At 36.4% G+C, this 17,902-nt stretch overlaps 1 protein-coding gene across 11 annotated transcripts in view; it reads left to right on the forward strand.

Annotated features, from left to right (window-relative positions):
* Positions 1 to 11,444, forward strand: part of CCSER2 (coiled-coil serine rich protein 2) — a 186,032-nt gene extending 174,588 nt beyond the window's left edge. For 4 of the 11 annotated variants that reach the window (XM_077895235.1, XM_077895237.1, XM_077895236.1 and 1 more), the window contains exons 12-13: positions 3,292 to 3,331; positions 10,518 to 10,720. In XM_077895235.1, coding sequence (XP_077751361.1) covers positions 3,292 to 3,331; positions 10,518 to 10,581 — 104 coding nt within the window. In that variant the 3' untranslated portion in view covers positions 10,582 to 10,720. Of the gene's footprint in view, positions 1 to 3,291; positions 3,332 to 10,517 lie in introns of all 11 variants that reach the window. The other 7 variants (XM_077895234.1, XM_077895233.1, XM_077895241.1 and 4 more) reach the window with 3 other exon arrangements.
* The last annotated feature ends 6,458 nt before the right edge of the window (positions 11,445 to 17,902 follow it).

The raw sequence follows: 17,902 nt of genomic DNA on the forward strand, positions 1-17,902 counted from the left end.
AGAATTTTTATAGAATGTAAAATATAGAATTATATATAAATTATATAAATACAGAATTTTAATTTTTAAAGAATATTTTGAATTTTTATAAAATAGAGAAAAGAAGGGTATAGAGTCCAATGGTTTTTCAGAGGGTTTTGGAATAGATCTCCCCTTCCTACACTAAACTTAGTGAAATAATATTTGTCTCCATATTTAGTTAGTATGTGATTCAAAGGGCTGATTTTTGGATGGGTTAATTCTGTAAGTGATGGTAGATAGTGGAGAAAGTTCTCCTTTATTATAATCTGTTTCATTAATAAGTTCTTTCTGAGGCCCTCTTAACATCAACATAAGTGAACTGCCTTTTCTTCTAAATGCAAAAGTCAGGCAGGCTTTAATAAGGGCAATCTGGTTTTGTTTATGTTTTTAATTATAAGAGTAGTAGATCTTCCAGCATAATGAGATAGCCTGTTCTGGATATGTAGTAAGTGAAATAATTAATATTTACAGGGAATGTTTAGCTCTGGTCACTCAGGAAAGCTGCACTGGCCAAGAATGTTCTTGCTGAATTTAAGAATAACTCTAGAAAAATGGAGAAAAAAGAAAATCCTGGTCTTCTTATATTTTTATCTTTCTCAGGAAATTTTGACTTCCATTTCTTTTCTTGAGTATATCACACTCTTAACTTGATGCTTGTCTTCTAATTTCAAATTAATTTTTTCTCTGGGTTAGTAGAAAATACCTACTTTTAAACATAGAAGGGGTCTTTTTCTTGTCCTGACTTCAGCTTTTGTCCGAATTGACTTAACTAACATTGGTTTAGTCTTTTTGATTTCCAGCTGTGTAAAATTAGGAAAGATAAATAACCTACCTCAGAGTAGGAAAATTGAATAAAAATAATGGCTTTTGGCAGGTAAAAAGCCCTAATCATAATCTCAAGTAGCACTTCTTGCCAGATCATATGCTTTTAGGAATACTTGACTTCTCCAAAAGTATATTTTAAGTAATACCTACTTCTTGTCATGCCTAAAAAGACTATTAAATGTGCTCTTTAACACCTTGAAAGAATTCAGAAATCTTATCAACCGTTACCTTTTATGTACAATCACTTAGATGAGACAAAAATTGTTTTTAAACAATAAAAATAATGTAAGTGCATCTACATTAATAGCTCAGCAGTTTCTTGATGTAGTGTTAGTATTGCCTGACTTCTAAATTTATGTTATGGTAACTAACTGCATTCCACCCAGAATTACATTAAGAATGATGATTACATTTTCTTATATCCTCCTCCTCTTTTTATAACCCTCAGAGAGTGTTTCACAAACCTTTTTGACAAATGACACTTAAGAATTCATTTTATATTACAACCCAATACATGTTTACTAAACGAAACTATGTACTTACAACCCCAGCACACAAGTGTATTTAAAATTAAGATAAAAGTTGAATGAATAATACTTTCTCTTAGAACATATAATACTCTCATATTTTCTTCTTAAACTTTTGTTTTTTTTCACATAGTATCATTATATGAACATTTTGGTTTAGTAAATATTGAAAGTATCATTTTAATGGGTACATGTTAATACATTATTATGTGACTGTACTATAATTAATCTTTTCCTATTGTTGGGCATTGATGTTGTTTCCATTTTTCCCCACTAAATAGAGATACTCTTGCAATCCCATTTATACTTGTGTATAGATCAGTAGCATCATCTCTCTTACGTAGATTCCTGGAAGGAGGTTGCTTAATTAAAGGGTTTGTGCACTTTCTAGAAACACTTGATGTGTATTATTGAACTGCCAAACGTGTTCATAAGGCATATGTTAATGTGGCTCACTCTGATTGGCTCTACCATGTGACTATAATCAATTTTATATGTAAGGGTAGCATTAGCTTCAGTGCTTCAATGAGAAATTAGCTCTGGGAGTGACTTTTCATAAAAATAAAATATTTTCAGTGAAATGGAAACTGGGATAACTCAGTAAAAATTGAACAAATAATATAGAATATGACACTGTCCATTTTTGCAGCTAATTCCAAGTGCTGTTTAGTTTAGTCATTGGTTGATTGACTAGAAATGTGCATCAAACTCATGGTCCAGGAGGCTGTCCCATAAACTAGTTTCTCTGGGCACTTTGCAATGATGAGAAACACAGCAGTTGCTGTTTTTTGTATAAGCCTTTTACAACAACCTGCTCTGTAGATTGTGGAATTGTTTTGTTAGCTGTATTCGTTGTACCATATGCCTGCAGTATCTTACTCTGGAGAACTATATCATGTGATATTGATCACAGCAATGGAATGGTACTATTATGTTTAGTTTTGTTTTCTGAACTACTCTGAATCCCAGAGGTTAAATGCTAATGGGTTCTATGTCTTAGAGATAAAGACCCATGAAAATTAAGCACCTCACACTGATTGTGCTTGGGTAATAAATGCTTATTACTTAAGTGAATGTTAATCAGTGTGATAGTTTTTAAACAAGTTAACTGATCAAATTTAAAAAACCATTGAACTCCTTATCTCAGAATTTGTTTATATGTAATTTCTATTTATCAATCAGTTATCTTCTCTAAATTCTCTGAGATCTAGAGGCACCGTTCTGAGGTCTAGAGGAATAAGAGCATTCCTGATTCCCAGAAAACTTTGGAAGTTGTGATGGGTTAATGTGAATTATACAGCAGAATTCCTTGAATCTTGTTATATTAGGGATCCAGTCATGTCTTCCATCTTTGTAGTGATGTGAGGATAAGTTAGAACATCATATTTAAGACAGACTTACGTGAAGATCAGATTATACTTTAATTGGTCTTTAATGCAGCAGTTAATAATAAACGTAAACTAATGTTGAATTATATTTAGCTTATAATGTGCAAGGCTTTCTGAAATTATTAAAGAAATTTCTACTTGATTTGTAAGGGATTACATGTGCTAAACCTTTTTAGATCTTTGGAGTATAAATATTGTGTCAAAATCCTTTCAATACTTTATTTGGTAAGATTCTTCAAATGATTCCTTTTAAGTGTGAGAAGTTTTATATATTTTGTTCTGTGATTATGAATATTTATATTAACTTGCAAACCTCTTTAGCGAGAGAGTATAAATTTATTAAAAATGTTTTCATTTTACATAAATATATTAAATAAAATAATACTGCCTGGAAAAACACAACAAAAGCTAAGCAAATACTGTTGGCTGCTATACCCAGTCATGGCAATTCCTTGGTGTTGTGTGTGGTCTCTGACAACCATTGTCCTGTCTTTTTCTTGTCTCTGCTCTCCCATTATGCCATTGGCAAGGAGTTGAGAAGTTAGTCCATTACTTCTCTGACAAAGCGTGGTACAGTACAATTTCAGATTTTTTCCTACCACCTTCCTCATAGTCACCTTTTGTTTTTGTTTTTTTTCCAATTTGCATGATGCATGTCAGAGCCTGCATGAAAATACAGGCATGTTACAGATGGCTCCATTTCCATCTTATAGCTTTTAAAATGTATTTAATGATAATAATAATAGTAATAAACTTATACGTACCAAGAAAATAATTTGAGGTAATTCCTGTGTCTGCTATGCAGTAGCATTATTATGCATTAGAACATTTCCTGCTTTCTACCTTACACACGTAGACATATTTTTCTCAGTCAGGACTTGTTGTTCCTAGCTGCCATCTTATCTTTGGTAACTCTAGAAGAAAATGTTTACAGAAACTGCTATGAGTATTTTTTCTTATGCTAATACTAGAAATCTTTCAAATGGTAGGACAACAATAAAGGTGAAGTTTTTCTCAGTGATGAATGCTAATTTGCCTTTTCTTGTGTTCAGTGTATTCCTCCAGTAGGGCACTTGGAACCATTTTTTTTCCCTCAAAATATTGTTGCATATCGTGACTTGAGTTTGGTGTCTAAGACTTAATCTATGTAGGATAGATCATCTGAGGAAGAAATAGGACATTATCCAGGAAAGCAGGAAAGTTAGTCCCTGAATGTTGGTATTGAATTTTCCTATTCTGTTTCTATTTTTTATTTATTTTTTTAAGATTTTATTTATTTATTCGTGAGAGCCACAGAGAGAGAGAGAGGCCGAGACACAGGCAGAGGGAGAAGCAGGCTCCCCGCGGGGAGTCCGATGTGGGACTCGATCCCGGGACCCTGGAATCAGGCCCTGAGCCAAAGGCAGATGCTCAACCGCTGAGCCACACAGGTGTCCTGCCTTTTAAGTTTTTTAAATAATCACCGTGCTATACTTGCATATTCTGAACATCTGTGAATTCCTTGGAATTACCCAAATAACAGAATAATAGTTTTAGTGCCGCATTTTAAGTTCTCTGTTCCGTTCAAATTGTGGCTTTACTATTTGCTAAAGCATGTGAATTTCAATATGTTGCTTAATTTCTTTTAACTAAGTTTACTCATCTGCAAAAATAAGACAGTACTTTCTACTGAGTCTCTTGTGATAATCAGAGATCACATATGCAAACTTACATACAAACTTAGTGTTTGACTATTTACCCTTGGAAGAAGGGAAACTGTTCTGTCAGAGCCCAGAATATAGCATTTCTCAAGTATTTGTAATGTGTCAGGTACTATATAAAGCACTTTGGTAGGCATGTTATCATTTATTATTTACAACAATTTGGTAAGGTGTAAATACTGTTACTACTCATTTTATAAATTACGAAATTCCATCTCAGAGTAGTAAGACAATTTGCCAATATCTCACCAGTAGTAAGTGATGGAGTCAAAACTCAAACCCAGGTCAGTCTGATTTCAAAAGCTAAGTGATTCAATATTGTGTTGTACTAGCTCTGCCATATAACTGTATATAAATTCTTTCTATACTTTAAAGTGCTTTGCATGTCCTAGCTCTCTTTTATCTTCAGGAAGGCACTTAAGGAATCTTGACTTCTGTATCATATCAGATATGCCTGCAATGGGTTTAAAACACTTAGATATAACTGACATTACTGAAATACTTATTTGAAGCCTAGAAAGCTCTTACTGTATAGCAACTAGTTTTTATTCTGCTATAAAACTTGCCTTTTCTATTTCAAAACCCTGTTACAAAAGGACAGTGGCTTGAATTCATCATTCTCACACCTTTTAATAATCATAGGTGACATTTATTGAGCACTTTTGATATGCTAGGAAGTCCTATGCTAAGTGTTTTACGTGTATAATTATATTTAGTTATTAACATTAGAAATGGAAAATTGTTGAATGCTTGTTCAGAGTTTTCCCAACTTATTTCATCCAGAAATGTCCGTCTGTAGGTAAAAAATAGTTGTAGCTTAGCTAGTATCATGGGAGGTGCTGTGTCCTGGTTAATTTATAATTCTTCCTGCTGCCCTTCTAAACATTAATCATTATGCTAACCCCAAACTTGTTTAGAAAGAACATTTTTTTTTCTGTTATAAGATTTTTCATCAGTGTTTTTTTTTTAACTTGTTTTTATTGGTTATTAGCGCTGCATCCCTGACCTAATAGGGAAAGTATTATTTTGATTATTTATTAGCAAAGAAGCAGTTCTGGAATATACCAGTTACTAATATTCATTTATTTATTAATTTATCTAAAAAGTATATATTTAATCCCTGCTATGTGCCAAATACTAGGAACACCAACTATAAGAACAAATAAAGCTTGGTACATACCTATAAGGATCTCGTATCTCTGGTTATTTTTGTAAGCAGCCCAAAATAGACATTTAAGATTATCAATGAAGAGCCTACCAATCCCTTGCACAGTTACCCAGTAGTACCTGTGGCACTCTTGACCTTCATACCTGTAACCGTTGCCTCTGAGAATCCTCAGAATGGTGTGCTGAGGTGATGTATCTAACTAAAGTAAGATATGAAGTTGCTGAGTCTAGTTAGAAGCGCTTAGCTCTGCAAAGGTGGAGGACTAAAGCTCTACGTATTTGTGACTACAGGCTGTTTCCTGAAGTCTGCCCCACTCCCCAGTAGGTGGGATTCCTTTTGTCCTGAGTCTTCTGGGCTGCTGAGCCCAGGAAATGAATGGGCTGGTGGACAACTTTTTTGGATACAGATTAGTACTTCATCATGCATCTCCAAAGCAAGAAATCTGTAGCTCATCTTGAATTCCTTCCAAGTAGCTGCTTACTTGACCACTTTAAAAAAAAAAAAAAAAATCTCTTTTACCCTTTTCAGTTTTGCTTTCAGTATATTAATTTTAGGCCCTTATAATTTTTCATCTAGGCTATTAGTAATAGCATACTGCCTGGCTGTTCTGCTTACAATCAACCCTCCTGTACATTGCTCACTAATTCCACCAAAATAACATCCTAAATATATATATATTGGATCTTACAATTCCTCTGTTTAAATTTATCAGTGTTAGTCAGAACCACTTAGCCTGACAGGAGTTTCTTTATGCGCTGTCCCTTGCCTATGCTTTCCCGCCAGCACTGGGATCTCCCAATTCAGTCTAACAATTTGAAGTTACTAGAACATACCATATTCTTTTTTTGCCTCTGTGTTTAGCATGTGCTGGTGCTCAGCACTGAATGTTTTTCCCTTCTTGTCTACTTGGCAAACTCTTAACTCATCTTAAAACTCAGTTCAGATGTTGGTGATTCTTGGATGCCTTCTATGACCCATACAATCAAGCATATTTTTTCTTTTGTTCTCATATGTTGTTATGCTTGAGACATGGTCTCATCATTTGTTTACGTATCTCCCTCACTAGGTCTTCTCAACCATAAGAACTGCATTGTATTCACCTCTGTATTTTTCTATACCTAGTACAATGCATGATGTATTGTAGACATTTACAAAAAAAATTAATAAATAGTCTTTGATATTCATTCCCGTTGGTTTTATCCATGAGAATATGGGATCATTTTTTATTTATTCAGAATTCGATCTAAAGGTGTCTGAGGGCATAGAAGCAGTAATGAATGTGGGCAGGAAGAATTGTTAATATCTTGCCTTTGTGTTAATATAGTTGAATGTTCAGAAATTAGGGAAAATTGTGCTGCAAGCAACAAGGTCTCAGAAATGCATCTTTGCTTTGTTTGGTAGAGGTTAAGAGGCAGTTTGTCATTTAACTCACCAGCAGGTAGCTAATGACAGTTCAGTCCTTAGTGGGTAACCAGTTCTATGCAGTCATCCACCTTGAGAAATTGCCTTGGTCCTCACTATACTCATTTCTCCATCTTCTTCTCTTTTTTTTAAGATTTTATTTATTTATTCATGAGAGACACAGAGAGAGAGAGGCAGAGACACAGGCAGAGGGAGAAGCAAGCTCCACGCAAGGAGCCCAACGCGGGACTGGATCCCCGGTCTCCAGGGTCACGCCCTGGCCTGAAGGTGGCGCTAAACTACTGAGCCGCCCAGGGATCCCCATTTCTCTATCTTCTTTAAGAGACTTTTTTCTTATGGTAGTGGAATTGATTTCCAAACTAATTTTCAAATAAATAATAAAACAGGACATTTATTTGGGGATAGGGAAATTAGATCACACTGCTAAAATTAACTTTTAATAAAAATACAAAATCTGCATTATTTATAAAGCATTTAGAAACTACTAATTTATTCACTGTAATTAAGTAATAGGCGTCTTTTATATAATTGTTCAATATAACTCCTCAGATGACTCATTTTTATTATTTTAAAAAACCTTATTATTTTTAAATTCTTTAATATTTGATATGCAGCTTTATTGCATTTAGTACATGCAGTATATCTTCCTGCTATACTTCTATTTAGTTTTCTGATAAGCAGTAGTCAGTTGAGTAATAAAAGTACTCTAGTCCTCTCTGCCCCCACCCCCATCCAAAGCTTTGCTTTATTTGGTTTCAGTTAACTGCTGGTTATTTTGGAGGTTTTTTTTTAAGATTTTATTTATTCATTCATGAGAGCCACAGAGAGAGAGTCAGAGACACAGGCAGAGAGAGAAGCAGGCTCCCCGTGGGGAGCCCAATGTGGGACTCGATTCCGGGACCCAGGATCATGCCCTGAGCCAAAGGCAGACGCTCAACCACTGAGCCACCCAGGTGCCCCGTCAGTTACCTGCTGTTGACTGCCATGTGGAAGCAGATGATTGTCCTTCTGACATATTGTCAGATCAATAGTAGCCTAATGCTATGCCACAACTCTCACATCATTCACAACTCCTACATCACTCACCTCCGTTCATCTCATTATGTAGGTCTTTTATCATCTCACATCACAAGAAGAAGGGTGAGAGAGACCACATTCACATAACTTTTACTATAGTAATTGTTGTAATTGTTCTCTTTTATTATTAGCGATTATTGTTAATCTCTTATTGTGCCCAATTTATAAATTAAACTTTATCATAGGTATGTACGTATAGGGAAAAACATAGTAAATACAGAGTTGTTACTACCATGGTAGGTTTGGGAACATATTCATGCAGATAAAGGGGGACTACTATAATGAGAATAGGACTAATGGATAATTTATCTATAGTTCACAGTGCTCCTTTTCTGGAGGTTTGGCTGTCTTAATCATAAGTTTAATACTTAATTAGGAAATCATACCTTTTTGTGCTTTGAGCTGATAGCACATCTATACCTTTTTTTCGTACCAGCAATAGGTATGTTACAATGAAGTCATTTTTAAATTGTTACTGATATTTTCAAAGGTCTTAAGTTGCTTTAAGATTTTTAACTCAAGATTAGAATATCTTTTGATATTTTTGAAGGTAAAAAGGGAAAGCAAATCCCCATTTCAATCAGCCTTTTGATGCTGCACCTTTCCCTTCTTTGGTTGCTTTTTTTCCTTTTGGTAGATTTTGGCTTGCTTAATATGGTCCTACTCTATATTTTTACTAATCTTTCTAAAATGTATGGTTACTTTGGCACTGTCATTTTTTTCTAGGGATTCCCAGCCAATTGTAATTACCTGGTGATTTTGGTACCTTCCTTCTTGAAGGTATTCATCTCTGTGTGGTTTATTGTGAAAATGCGCGCTGCCTTTGAAGTTTAGGACATAAAGCTTGAAGCTTGAATAAGACATTTAGCTTAAATAAACTGAGATGGCTTATTTGTTTTAAATACTCTAAAATAAGAGTCAAATGTAATACTCTATATGAATTTTGAGTAGTCATTGTCTTGATTTTACTGTTTTTTTAAATAGCCTGCTGGCCTTAAACCATCCTGGCCAGCCATCCCTTTACAAGTCATTGCACTTGGCTCTCCGTTATCTGTTATCCTGCCCTAATTGGCCTGACTCCTGGCTCCGCAGTCATCCTCCAGTACTGGTCGAGGAGGTGAAAAAGTGACAGAACACGAATGATGCAGTGTAAATAGATTTGCCCCTTTCATTGGAGAAATCAGATATACGGTGTATATTTATTTGTGGATTAGCATAGCAAAAAAAGAATATCAAAGTCTATATTTCAGAGCCCTTCGGCAAACTTTTTTATATTTTCAGTCCACATTATTTAATAGAGAATGTGTATGTATTTTGTTTATACATTGATAACAATAGGCTCTGCCCCATATGCTTTAACTATTTGGGCCATTGAAAGAGAACTTTCTTTACTGACTTCCCAAAAGTAATAGTAGAAGTTACATGTTTGCTCTGATTTGTATGGAATATGATCACACAGTGAGCTCCAGAAAAGTGTGTGTGAGGCACATTGGCCTAAAGAATTTTGCTATTATAAGCTTCTCAGCTTTAGTTCAGGTTAGAGGTAATTTCAAATTTGTTTTACTCTGAGTCGTTTATTCAAAAGGCTGATCATTTTAAATTTTAGATGGGTGTTCACTCTTGGGCAGGTTAACTGTTCTCCATTTACCAGAACCCTAGTTGACCCCTCATATGGCAGTGAGACTGAACAAATAAGCTGTGAAAACGTTTTATTCTGAAACTTTTCAACAAGAATGTTAAAGATAGGTTAATATTAGCTAAATGTATTGACCTGTTTTTGTTTGAGTAATTAGAATTTCACGTCAACAAGAATATAATCAATCTAAGCCTTGTTTATCTGATGGTTGATTTTAACTCTTGATAGAAGTATAGCAGCTTGACACTTTTAAATTAATACTTTCTCTAGCCAAGTGTGTTAAAGTGTTATACAGCTTTCCTTAAAAAAAAAAAAAAAAAAAAAAGTCTTCAAAATGGGTAATATTCCGAATGGTCACAGTTTTTATCTGTGGTTTATGAAGATTAAATCAAAGTGCTATAGAAATCATTCTCTCAAGCTATCTTACCTATAAAGTTTTAAATACTTAATGAATCAAGGCAGGAAATCTTTTTTCTACAGTAAATAAGTATTTTAATATTTTTCTTTTCCCCTGTTTTATTTTTAATCTTGTTTAGTGTTTACTGCTTGTATCATTTTTTGTTTGCATTATCACTCTTGTATGTGTGTCATGAATTCACCTGAATATTGCAGTTTATTTTTCAATTAAAAAAAAAACCTTACATATTTCTTATATTAAAACATAAGTATCAACAGCTTAATTGGAACTTATATTAATTCTGGGTGGCATATATAAAATGAATTGTTGCTTAATGTTGTTTTTAATTTTAATAGCCTCAAGTACTACAGCCTTCCAGCAGCCTTCCCAGACCCACAGACCACCCCCAGGGAAAACTAATAAAGCCGCAACATATCGAGGCCCACAGTGAACCCACAATCCAGGGCATACATCAGGGTGTTGCACATCTGGATGAAAGCTTTACACGTGGCTTACAACAAGAAAGCAGCTATGATGTGGAAGACCGGCCTTTTTCTTCAAGCCCACAATTCACTGAGGATGTGGCTGAGAGTACACCTTCTGAAGCAAACTTGAACATGACCATGAATGCTCAAGAGCCTTATCATTCGGCAAATAATCAAATTAGTGACATGCAATTTGTACCTACTTCTCTTCAGATGCTTCCCCAGTCAAGTGCAGTAGACCAGACTAAGAGAGTTGAAAGAAATCCGTCTTCACTGGAGGGCTACACATCCCAGCCCAAGTCTTTACCACTTTTTAAACCATCCGTCTCAAATTCTTTGGTACCTCCTCCAGTTTCTGAATCCTCTCCAAGTAGGACTCCCACTTGTAAAAAGTCACCAGTAATCACACCATGCAGTTCATCAAAACTTCAGCCAACATCTAGTCAGACAAATCTTGCAAGTAATCCGAATCCAAAAGCATCTAAGCTCCGCCCCCCTTCTGGCTCTTTCAGACAAAAACAAATAAGCAACTCCCAACTAGAGCCTCAAAACTTCCAGGCCAAGACAAGCATCCCACGGCCACTAATAAGAAGAAAGGAAATCATGCAGAATCTGAACGGCAATTTGAATTCTGGGGATTGTTTGGCCTCTAATCGATACTCCCGTCTTCCTAAACCAAAGATACATTAAGTACATAGCCATCACCTGCCAATTTGTTTTTAAAAAAAAAAAAAAAAACAATCTGTTCTGTAATAGCTTTACGTGCAGTTTGCTACCATGACGGAGGTTCCATTGAAAGCTTGCAAATCTTAAAATTAAAATGTGGAAGCTTCTAATAGTTTGGCTCTTCCATTTTATATCCTGGTTGATATATTTGAGCATTTGAGCGTATTTGTCTCAGGTAAACACAAAAGTTTGCTTACCCATTTCAGCGGCCTACAGCGGGCTCTAATCATGTTATCCATCCCTCTGCACATCAAGAAGTCCCCGATATCCCGTGTAGCAGGCAAGCAATGTGCTTTGTTCATTTAGCCTTTTGAAGGCCTGTATTAATTGTGGTTCTCAGAGCCTAACCCCTTTTCACCTGTGTCTCCTGTGAATATGGTTACTGTTTTAACTAAAGATAGGGTGATAATTGAAGATGGTAGACTGTAAGTAAAATTCTGGCCAGTGATTTGTGTATTCAAAAGGTCTATGCAAAAGCTTTATGATGAATAAAAGATCAGGCTTTTAATGGGAAGTCTATGTAAGTTTTATTTTTCCTTGCTAGGATCAGCCAGTTAGTTTCAGTATTTATTTATTTACCAAATTCCCCTGGCTAAAAATGTTTCATGTGATGTAAAAACCAATTATATGTTGCTTGAATGTCTTGTTTTGCAGGCTCACACACACACACACACACACACACACACACACACAAAATTTCTATTTCTTTTTGCAACTCCTTAAGTTTCAGAAAGCCTGGGTTGCATCTTGAAGCCTGTACCTAAAGATGTATTCATTTTGTAACATGTATTGTTGGTGCTAGAGTTTTGCTGGTAATTGTTTTGAACCCTATAGGCTTATGGATCCAGGATAGCTGTTTTAAGGTTCCACAGCATATATTTTAAATTAAGTCTTTATTATAATATTTATATTTATTGACTTTCTGCTAATATCTGGAGACTGGAATAATGGACTTGAAATGTTTGCACAAACCTTTGATGAGATATAAATACCCTAAGGACAGGGATTTAAACTATTTTCTATAGCAAAACAGTTAAAGTATTTTGAGAATAATTATAAACTTAGTAAGACTATCTTGAGGAAGCTGGAACTCTTTTTTTGTTTTTCTGAGTTTTCCAGGTTTCCCTTTTATGTTGGTATGTTTGAATGGCAGTTTCTTGAAAAGTAGATTTTGGGATGAAAAATAGAATTGGAGAGGGGACATTGTGTTTTATTATAAAGTATTAAAAGCTAGCTTAATGTTCTAGGAAGGTAGCTGGGGAACCACTTAGGGACCATATGCACTAACCTAATCATGCTGCGGGCCACTTGTCAGATGGTTCAGTGAATTTGACCTCTGTTCTCCCAAATCATGTCATCTTTAGGCTGTTCACCTGTTGCTGCTTTAATTAGAATTAATGCTTTTCTGACAAATAGCCTTTTACAAAGTTAATCTTTGTTGTGATCAGCTGACCAAAAATGTATCATAAGGGATTATGACCAAGAAGTTAGTCACTCAAAGTTCTTGAAATTTCACTTTAAAAAATGTACACTGGTGAAATTGCCCCTTTTAGAAAAAACAACAGCAAGTGCTTTAGTGGAAATTTTGAAAGAGCCGTTTACTGTCATTTTGGTGCAGTCTTCCCTTACCTACCAGAGGACCATTCAAGTGAATTTGCCATTCACTGCATACAAAAACCATTCTTGGATTTGGTAGCAGGTGAGCAACACAAATCTAGTCTCCTTCAACAGCACATTTGTTGGAGAAGCACTAAAGTTCAGAAAGGTTTTCACATAGTCCAGATATTGTTAAAGTGCTCAGACATATCAGCAAAGCTCTCTGTTCATAGAGGCAAGAAGTGATGGCTGGCAGCCGTAAGTGGGTACATGTGGTGTTGCATCTTGAGGAGAAAGAAAACTGATGTCATATATTGCAAATGGGGTATCACACTGTATTTTCCTAAAGTACACATTGATGAATTGATTTCTGGTTTATTTGGAAGTTAGTGTAGATTCTTGTGAAACATTATTTACAAATAAAAGTTTAAAACTTTATTTTTAAGCAAACCCCCTAGTCTGGGGGGAAATACCTTTGTTACATAAAAATGTTGACTCCTGCAATTTTGTTTATTCCAGTCTTTTCCCTGCTCGGTTTTTTTTCTCCCTGATGAATTTACAGAAACATTAACCTATCAGTTTATCAACTTCTCTGTGCTTTTGTTGAGCCTCAGCCTTGGCTCAGCAACATAATTATTGAAGCCTAATATATTTAAGAGAAAAAATCTAGGATGCTTGTGCAAAACAGGTTTTGCCTGCAGTTTGCTTTTAAAAACTGCATGAATATTTCTTTAAAAACTGCTCCATAGTCCAACGTTAAGTGAGAAATGAGGTGAGGATGTGTAACTCGCCTGGATAATCAGGGGTCACTCTCAGATTTGACTTGATCTCTGTTTAGTGCTTCTATAAGTCAACTCTGTGCCAAATCCTCTACGGGAACTCGGATCACTTTTTTTTCTGAGTTCTTATGATTGCAATGTAGATGGCTGCAGTATATGAATTGTAAATCCTGAAGAAAAAGTTTTGTGGGGGTTGGTTAAGTTTCACATTCGTGAACGAGAAAAGTAATAGAGCATGTAGAGTTAGACATTTGGCTGTTGGTGGGTGGATGTTTGTCGAATTCTTTAGAGAAAGCTTGGCCTAAGGAGTTCATCAGTACAGGTGCAGATGATTTTAAGGCATTAAACAAAGGATTAAATAGTTGTGTATCATTTAGAATGTTTCTAATAACTGAGACCCTCTAGCATTTTTCTTTTGGAGTCTCATTTTCATTTGTGCAATGTTTTCAGGCATATAGACTACTGTTCATTGTATTTATATAGATGTTAGGGAATTTTAGTAAGTATTCTAACAAGTAAAAATCTGAATAATGAGAGAAAGTATCAGATTTGCACTTTAAATGAGCTTAATTGCTTGGAGTTGTGCCTGAAATATCGAAACGCCTCCTCTTGGGCGTGGCTTTCTTTGTTGAAACGAATTTCTCTGTAATTGTTGCTGTTTGAAGTACAGCCTTTCACAGAATTATATCCTCAGCATGTCACTTTACTCATTAAAGCACTAAGTTCTTTGAATGTTTCATGGTTCCCTGAAGTATTTTACTCAATGCATCAAAGAGAACACGATCCCCCATAGCTGTCACTTCTGGGTCTTCCTGTCGCATAGGTGATCGTTACAGACACAGAAGTGCACTTTTCATTTCTGAGCAGAGTTGTCACGATGATTTTCTGGTCTCTGGGGCACGGACGATGTGATTTGGAGTCACCGACTAAGCCTGCAACGAAGTTCACTAAGACTGCAGCATCGTTTCAGTTCACTCTTCACCTCACATAGTAGTTTTCGTGTTTATAAATTAGTTTGGGTGGTTACGTTTGCATGCCTAAGCACACATTCGAAAATTAATTATAGCTGTAGTACAAATACCTGATGTTTTTCCTTGAGGATGATGGCCTTGCTATTTTTTCTTAATTCTGATGCTTGAATTCTATTTTCTAATTTTCTTTCCACACCTCCCTTCAGTTTTTCTGCTGCAGCAGTTTGAAAGAATACACTCGGATAAATGATTATGATGGTGGGTGCCAATCTACAACTATGCTGTCAATTAAAGATACGTCATATATTTTAACTGTGTTGGGGAAAAGCTACCCACTTTCTCCTCATTAGAGCGTCACCATAACAAAATAACACTGACCCTAAGAATTTAAAGTCTCTAAGTCATCACTAACTAAAAACAAAAACGCCACAGTCTTTAATACCTGCAGTATTGTTTTCCCCATTGATTTTAAAAACCAGAGTAAATACTGTATATTAGAATTTGCTTGTAAAATGAGTTATAAAAACTGGATGTAAAGTCTCTTTCCTGAAAATGTTGGCATAGTAAATAAAAATAAAGTTCATAATTATAAAAGTTTTCTTGTCCTCACCACTGCCTTCCATAGTGTACTTTTTCTTGGATATCTTCTTCTCCACAAAGATCCAAAGTGTGATGTTCATTCGGTTGATTTTCAAACTCTGTGTCATGTTACACACTTCCTTCTACACACACATCACACTCCAAATCCTGATTGAGTAGGAGGTAAGCAATAGTTCAGCGTTTCCACAGACTCTATAAGTGATCAAATACATCACTTTCCATTTTAATCAAATGCCTGCTTTTTAGCTCAGAAAAATATTGGGATAACGGATAATTTTTACCTAAAGTAATATTAGCATCTTGAGTGAGGAATGCTGCATACAAGAGGAAGACATTGTAATTTTAATTATTTTTTAAACCTGTACAAAAAAGCTTGAAGCAACAAGACTGTTTAACGAAATTTTACATAATTTTTAGGAACAAATGGAACAGGGTCTTTATCGTTTATTTTCCAATTTAACTATATGTAATAGTCATTATATCAAAGATTTAGGAAGTTGACAGTGATAGGATTAATCCAAGATGGTTATATAAATGCAGGAAAAAGAATGAAGGAAATTTCATTACTAATAAATCTGATAATGGCATTTACTACCTCCTAAGACCTCTCTATCAGCTTTAGGGCCCTCTGCGTTACTAGCAAGTACTTTCTCAGACTAACTCCAGGTTCTTTTTTAGGCTGTCACCAAGTGTAGTAATTTCATTTGTTTCTCGTGCTCATTCCACATTTTCCATTCTGAACATCTCCCCCTCCCCCCAGAAAAGACAAGCACACGTTGAATCTGCTCCTTCTAGTAATGGGGTTTAAGGAAGTTTTGTAGCTGCCTGAGGATGTCCGTCCCTGTGCGAGCCGCCAGGTGAACTGAGGTGAACACCACAGGGTCCTCGGCTCCTGGTGCTGCGGAGCCACAGGTGGTGTTTACCTCACACCATCCTGCTCAGGAATGCCCTAATTCTCTTTTTTAGAGCATGACCCTAAAACTCCTCTCCGCTCACCTCACTTCATTCTGGGTTTTAACTGCCTTCCACCGTTCTCATCTTTGCTCCTGTATTCCTGGCTACATGCCTTCATTTCCCTTTGATAATCTGATTTAATTCAGGAACTTCTTCTTTAGCCATATCAGATATTCCTAAATTCTCTGCCTTTTCTTTCATAGGTCATTAGTCAGGATTTAATTTTGGGACTTCTCAGCTGTCTTAAGCCACCCTCCCTTTTAGACCTTGGCCCATAGGATACGAAGTCCACTTTTAACCTTCAGTTCACATCCAGGCTTCGTTTTCCTTCTGTCCCGTTCTCGTATCTACTATGGCCTTGATAGTTGATGTTTTTGGTTCCCTGCCATTTTTTGCTGTGTGACCTCTGAGGAGAAATTTAGCTCATCTACCCCTCCCCCCCAAAATCCTCAAATTCTAAAAAGTGAAAGAAAAAGGAACAGTTCCTCACCGGCCTCTCTGATTTTCCAGCCGTAGAAACAGTATTGCTGTTGCCCACATTGGGGAACATGGCCAGTTATCTGATCTAATCCACCCATAAATCTGTTCAGGCATCCATTTTGAGTAGGAATAATGCTTCTTCGGTGATTTTAGGTGATTATAGTTTTCTGTAAAAGTACATCTCAAACGTTCATCTGCTGAAGTGAAAGGTACCTGCTTTTCTTTCATTCCTCCCAATAAATATGGTTAAAATGCTGCTTGTGTGTCAACCCCTGGGATTCGATCTTGTGGTTGAGGCTGAGTGAGACCGTCCTGCCACGGGACAGGCGACATTACAGCACAACAGACAGACGCCCAAACGATAAACCAACCTCCCTTGGCAAATACACATTTGTGTTAGAATTTTTTTATTATTATTACAGCTAAACGAAGATTAGATCACTGTCACATAATCTGGAGTGGGTAATGATACATCAACCACCTTGAGACCTTTTTAAGCCCATGATGAGCTCAAAATACTTTTGACTTCTAGGGAATTTTCACGACGATTTTAGTTGAAATGTTGCATTTGTGTAATTTAAAAGTTGTCATGAATTTCAATGAAAAGAACAGGATCTTTGATGAGTTAGTAATTCGTGTTCAGTTGTATTCCAGACTAATGCGGAGATGCGCACACTCGTACCCCGAGCACCTGCTACCTCAGTCAGGTTCAAAGGTCCAGGGCTGGAGGGAGCTTAGGAGCAATGCCTGGGAATGGGCTTGGGTCTGACCCCACGGCTCACCTCCTGCCCCCCTGAGAGGCCTGGGCCCTGGTCCCACGGCTCTCCCTCTCCAGGGACGGGGGGCAGAATGCCATGCCTGCCTGTCTCCCAGGGCCCCCTGGGACTGTAAAGGCCAAGAGGGGAGACCATGGACTTCTGGTCACCGGTGAAAGTCGCAGCAAGCATTGCCCACTGTGCAGAGCGGCCCAGCCGCAGACCAAGTGCCAACAGACAGGGACACTTGACCTTTGCTGGCCGAGCCAGGCGACATGGAACGGCAGCCAGCCACCTACCTTTGCATGCAAAGAGCTATTTAAAAGTGGAAAATAAATTTGACAGGAGGGGAACGATCAAATTACTCACGTGTGAAAATCCATCCTGAAAATCAT

Source organism: Canis aureus, chromosome 4 (genome assembly GCF_053574225.1).
Source record: "Canis aureus isolate CA01 chromosome 4, VMU_Caureus_v.1.0, whole genome shotgun sequence".
NCBI classification, from domain to species: Eukaryota; Metazoa; Chordata; class Mammalia; order Carnivora; family Canidae; genus Canis; species Canis aureus.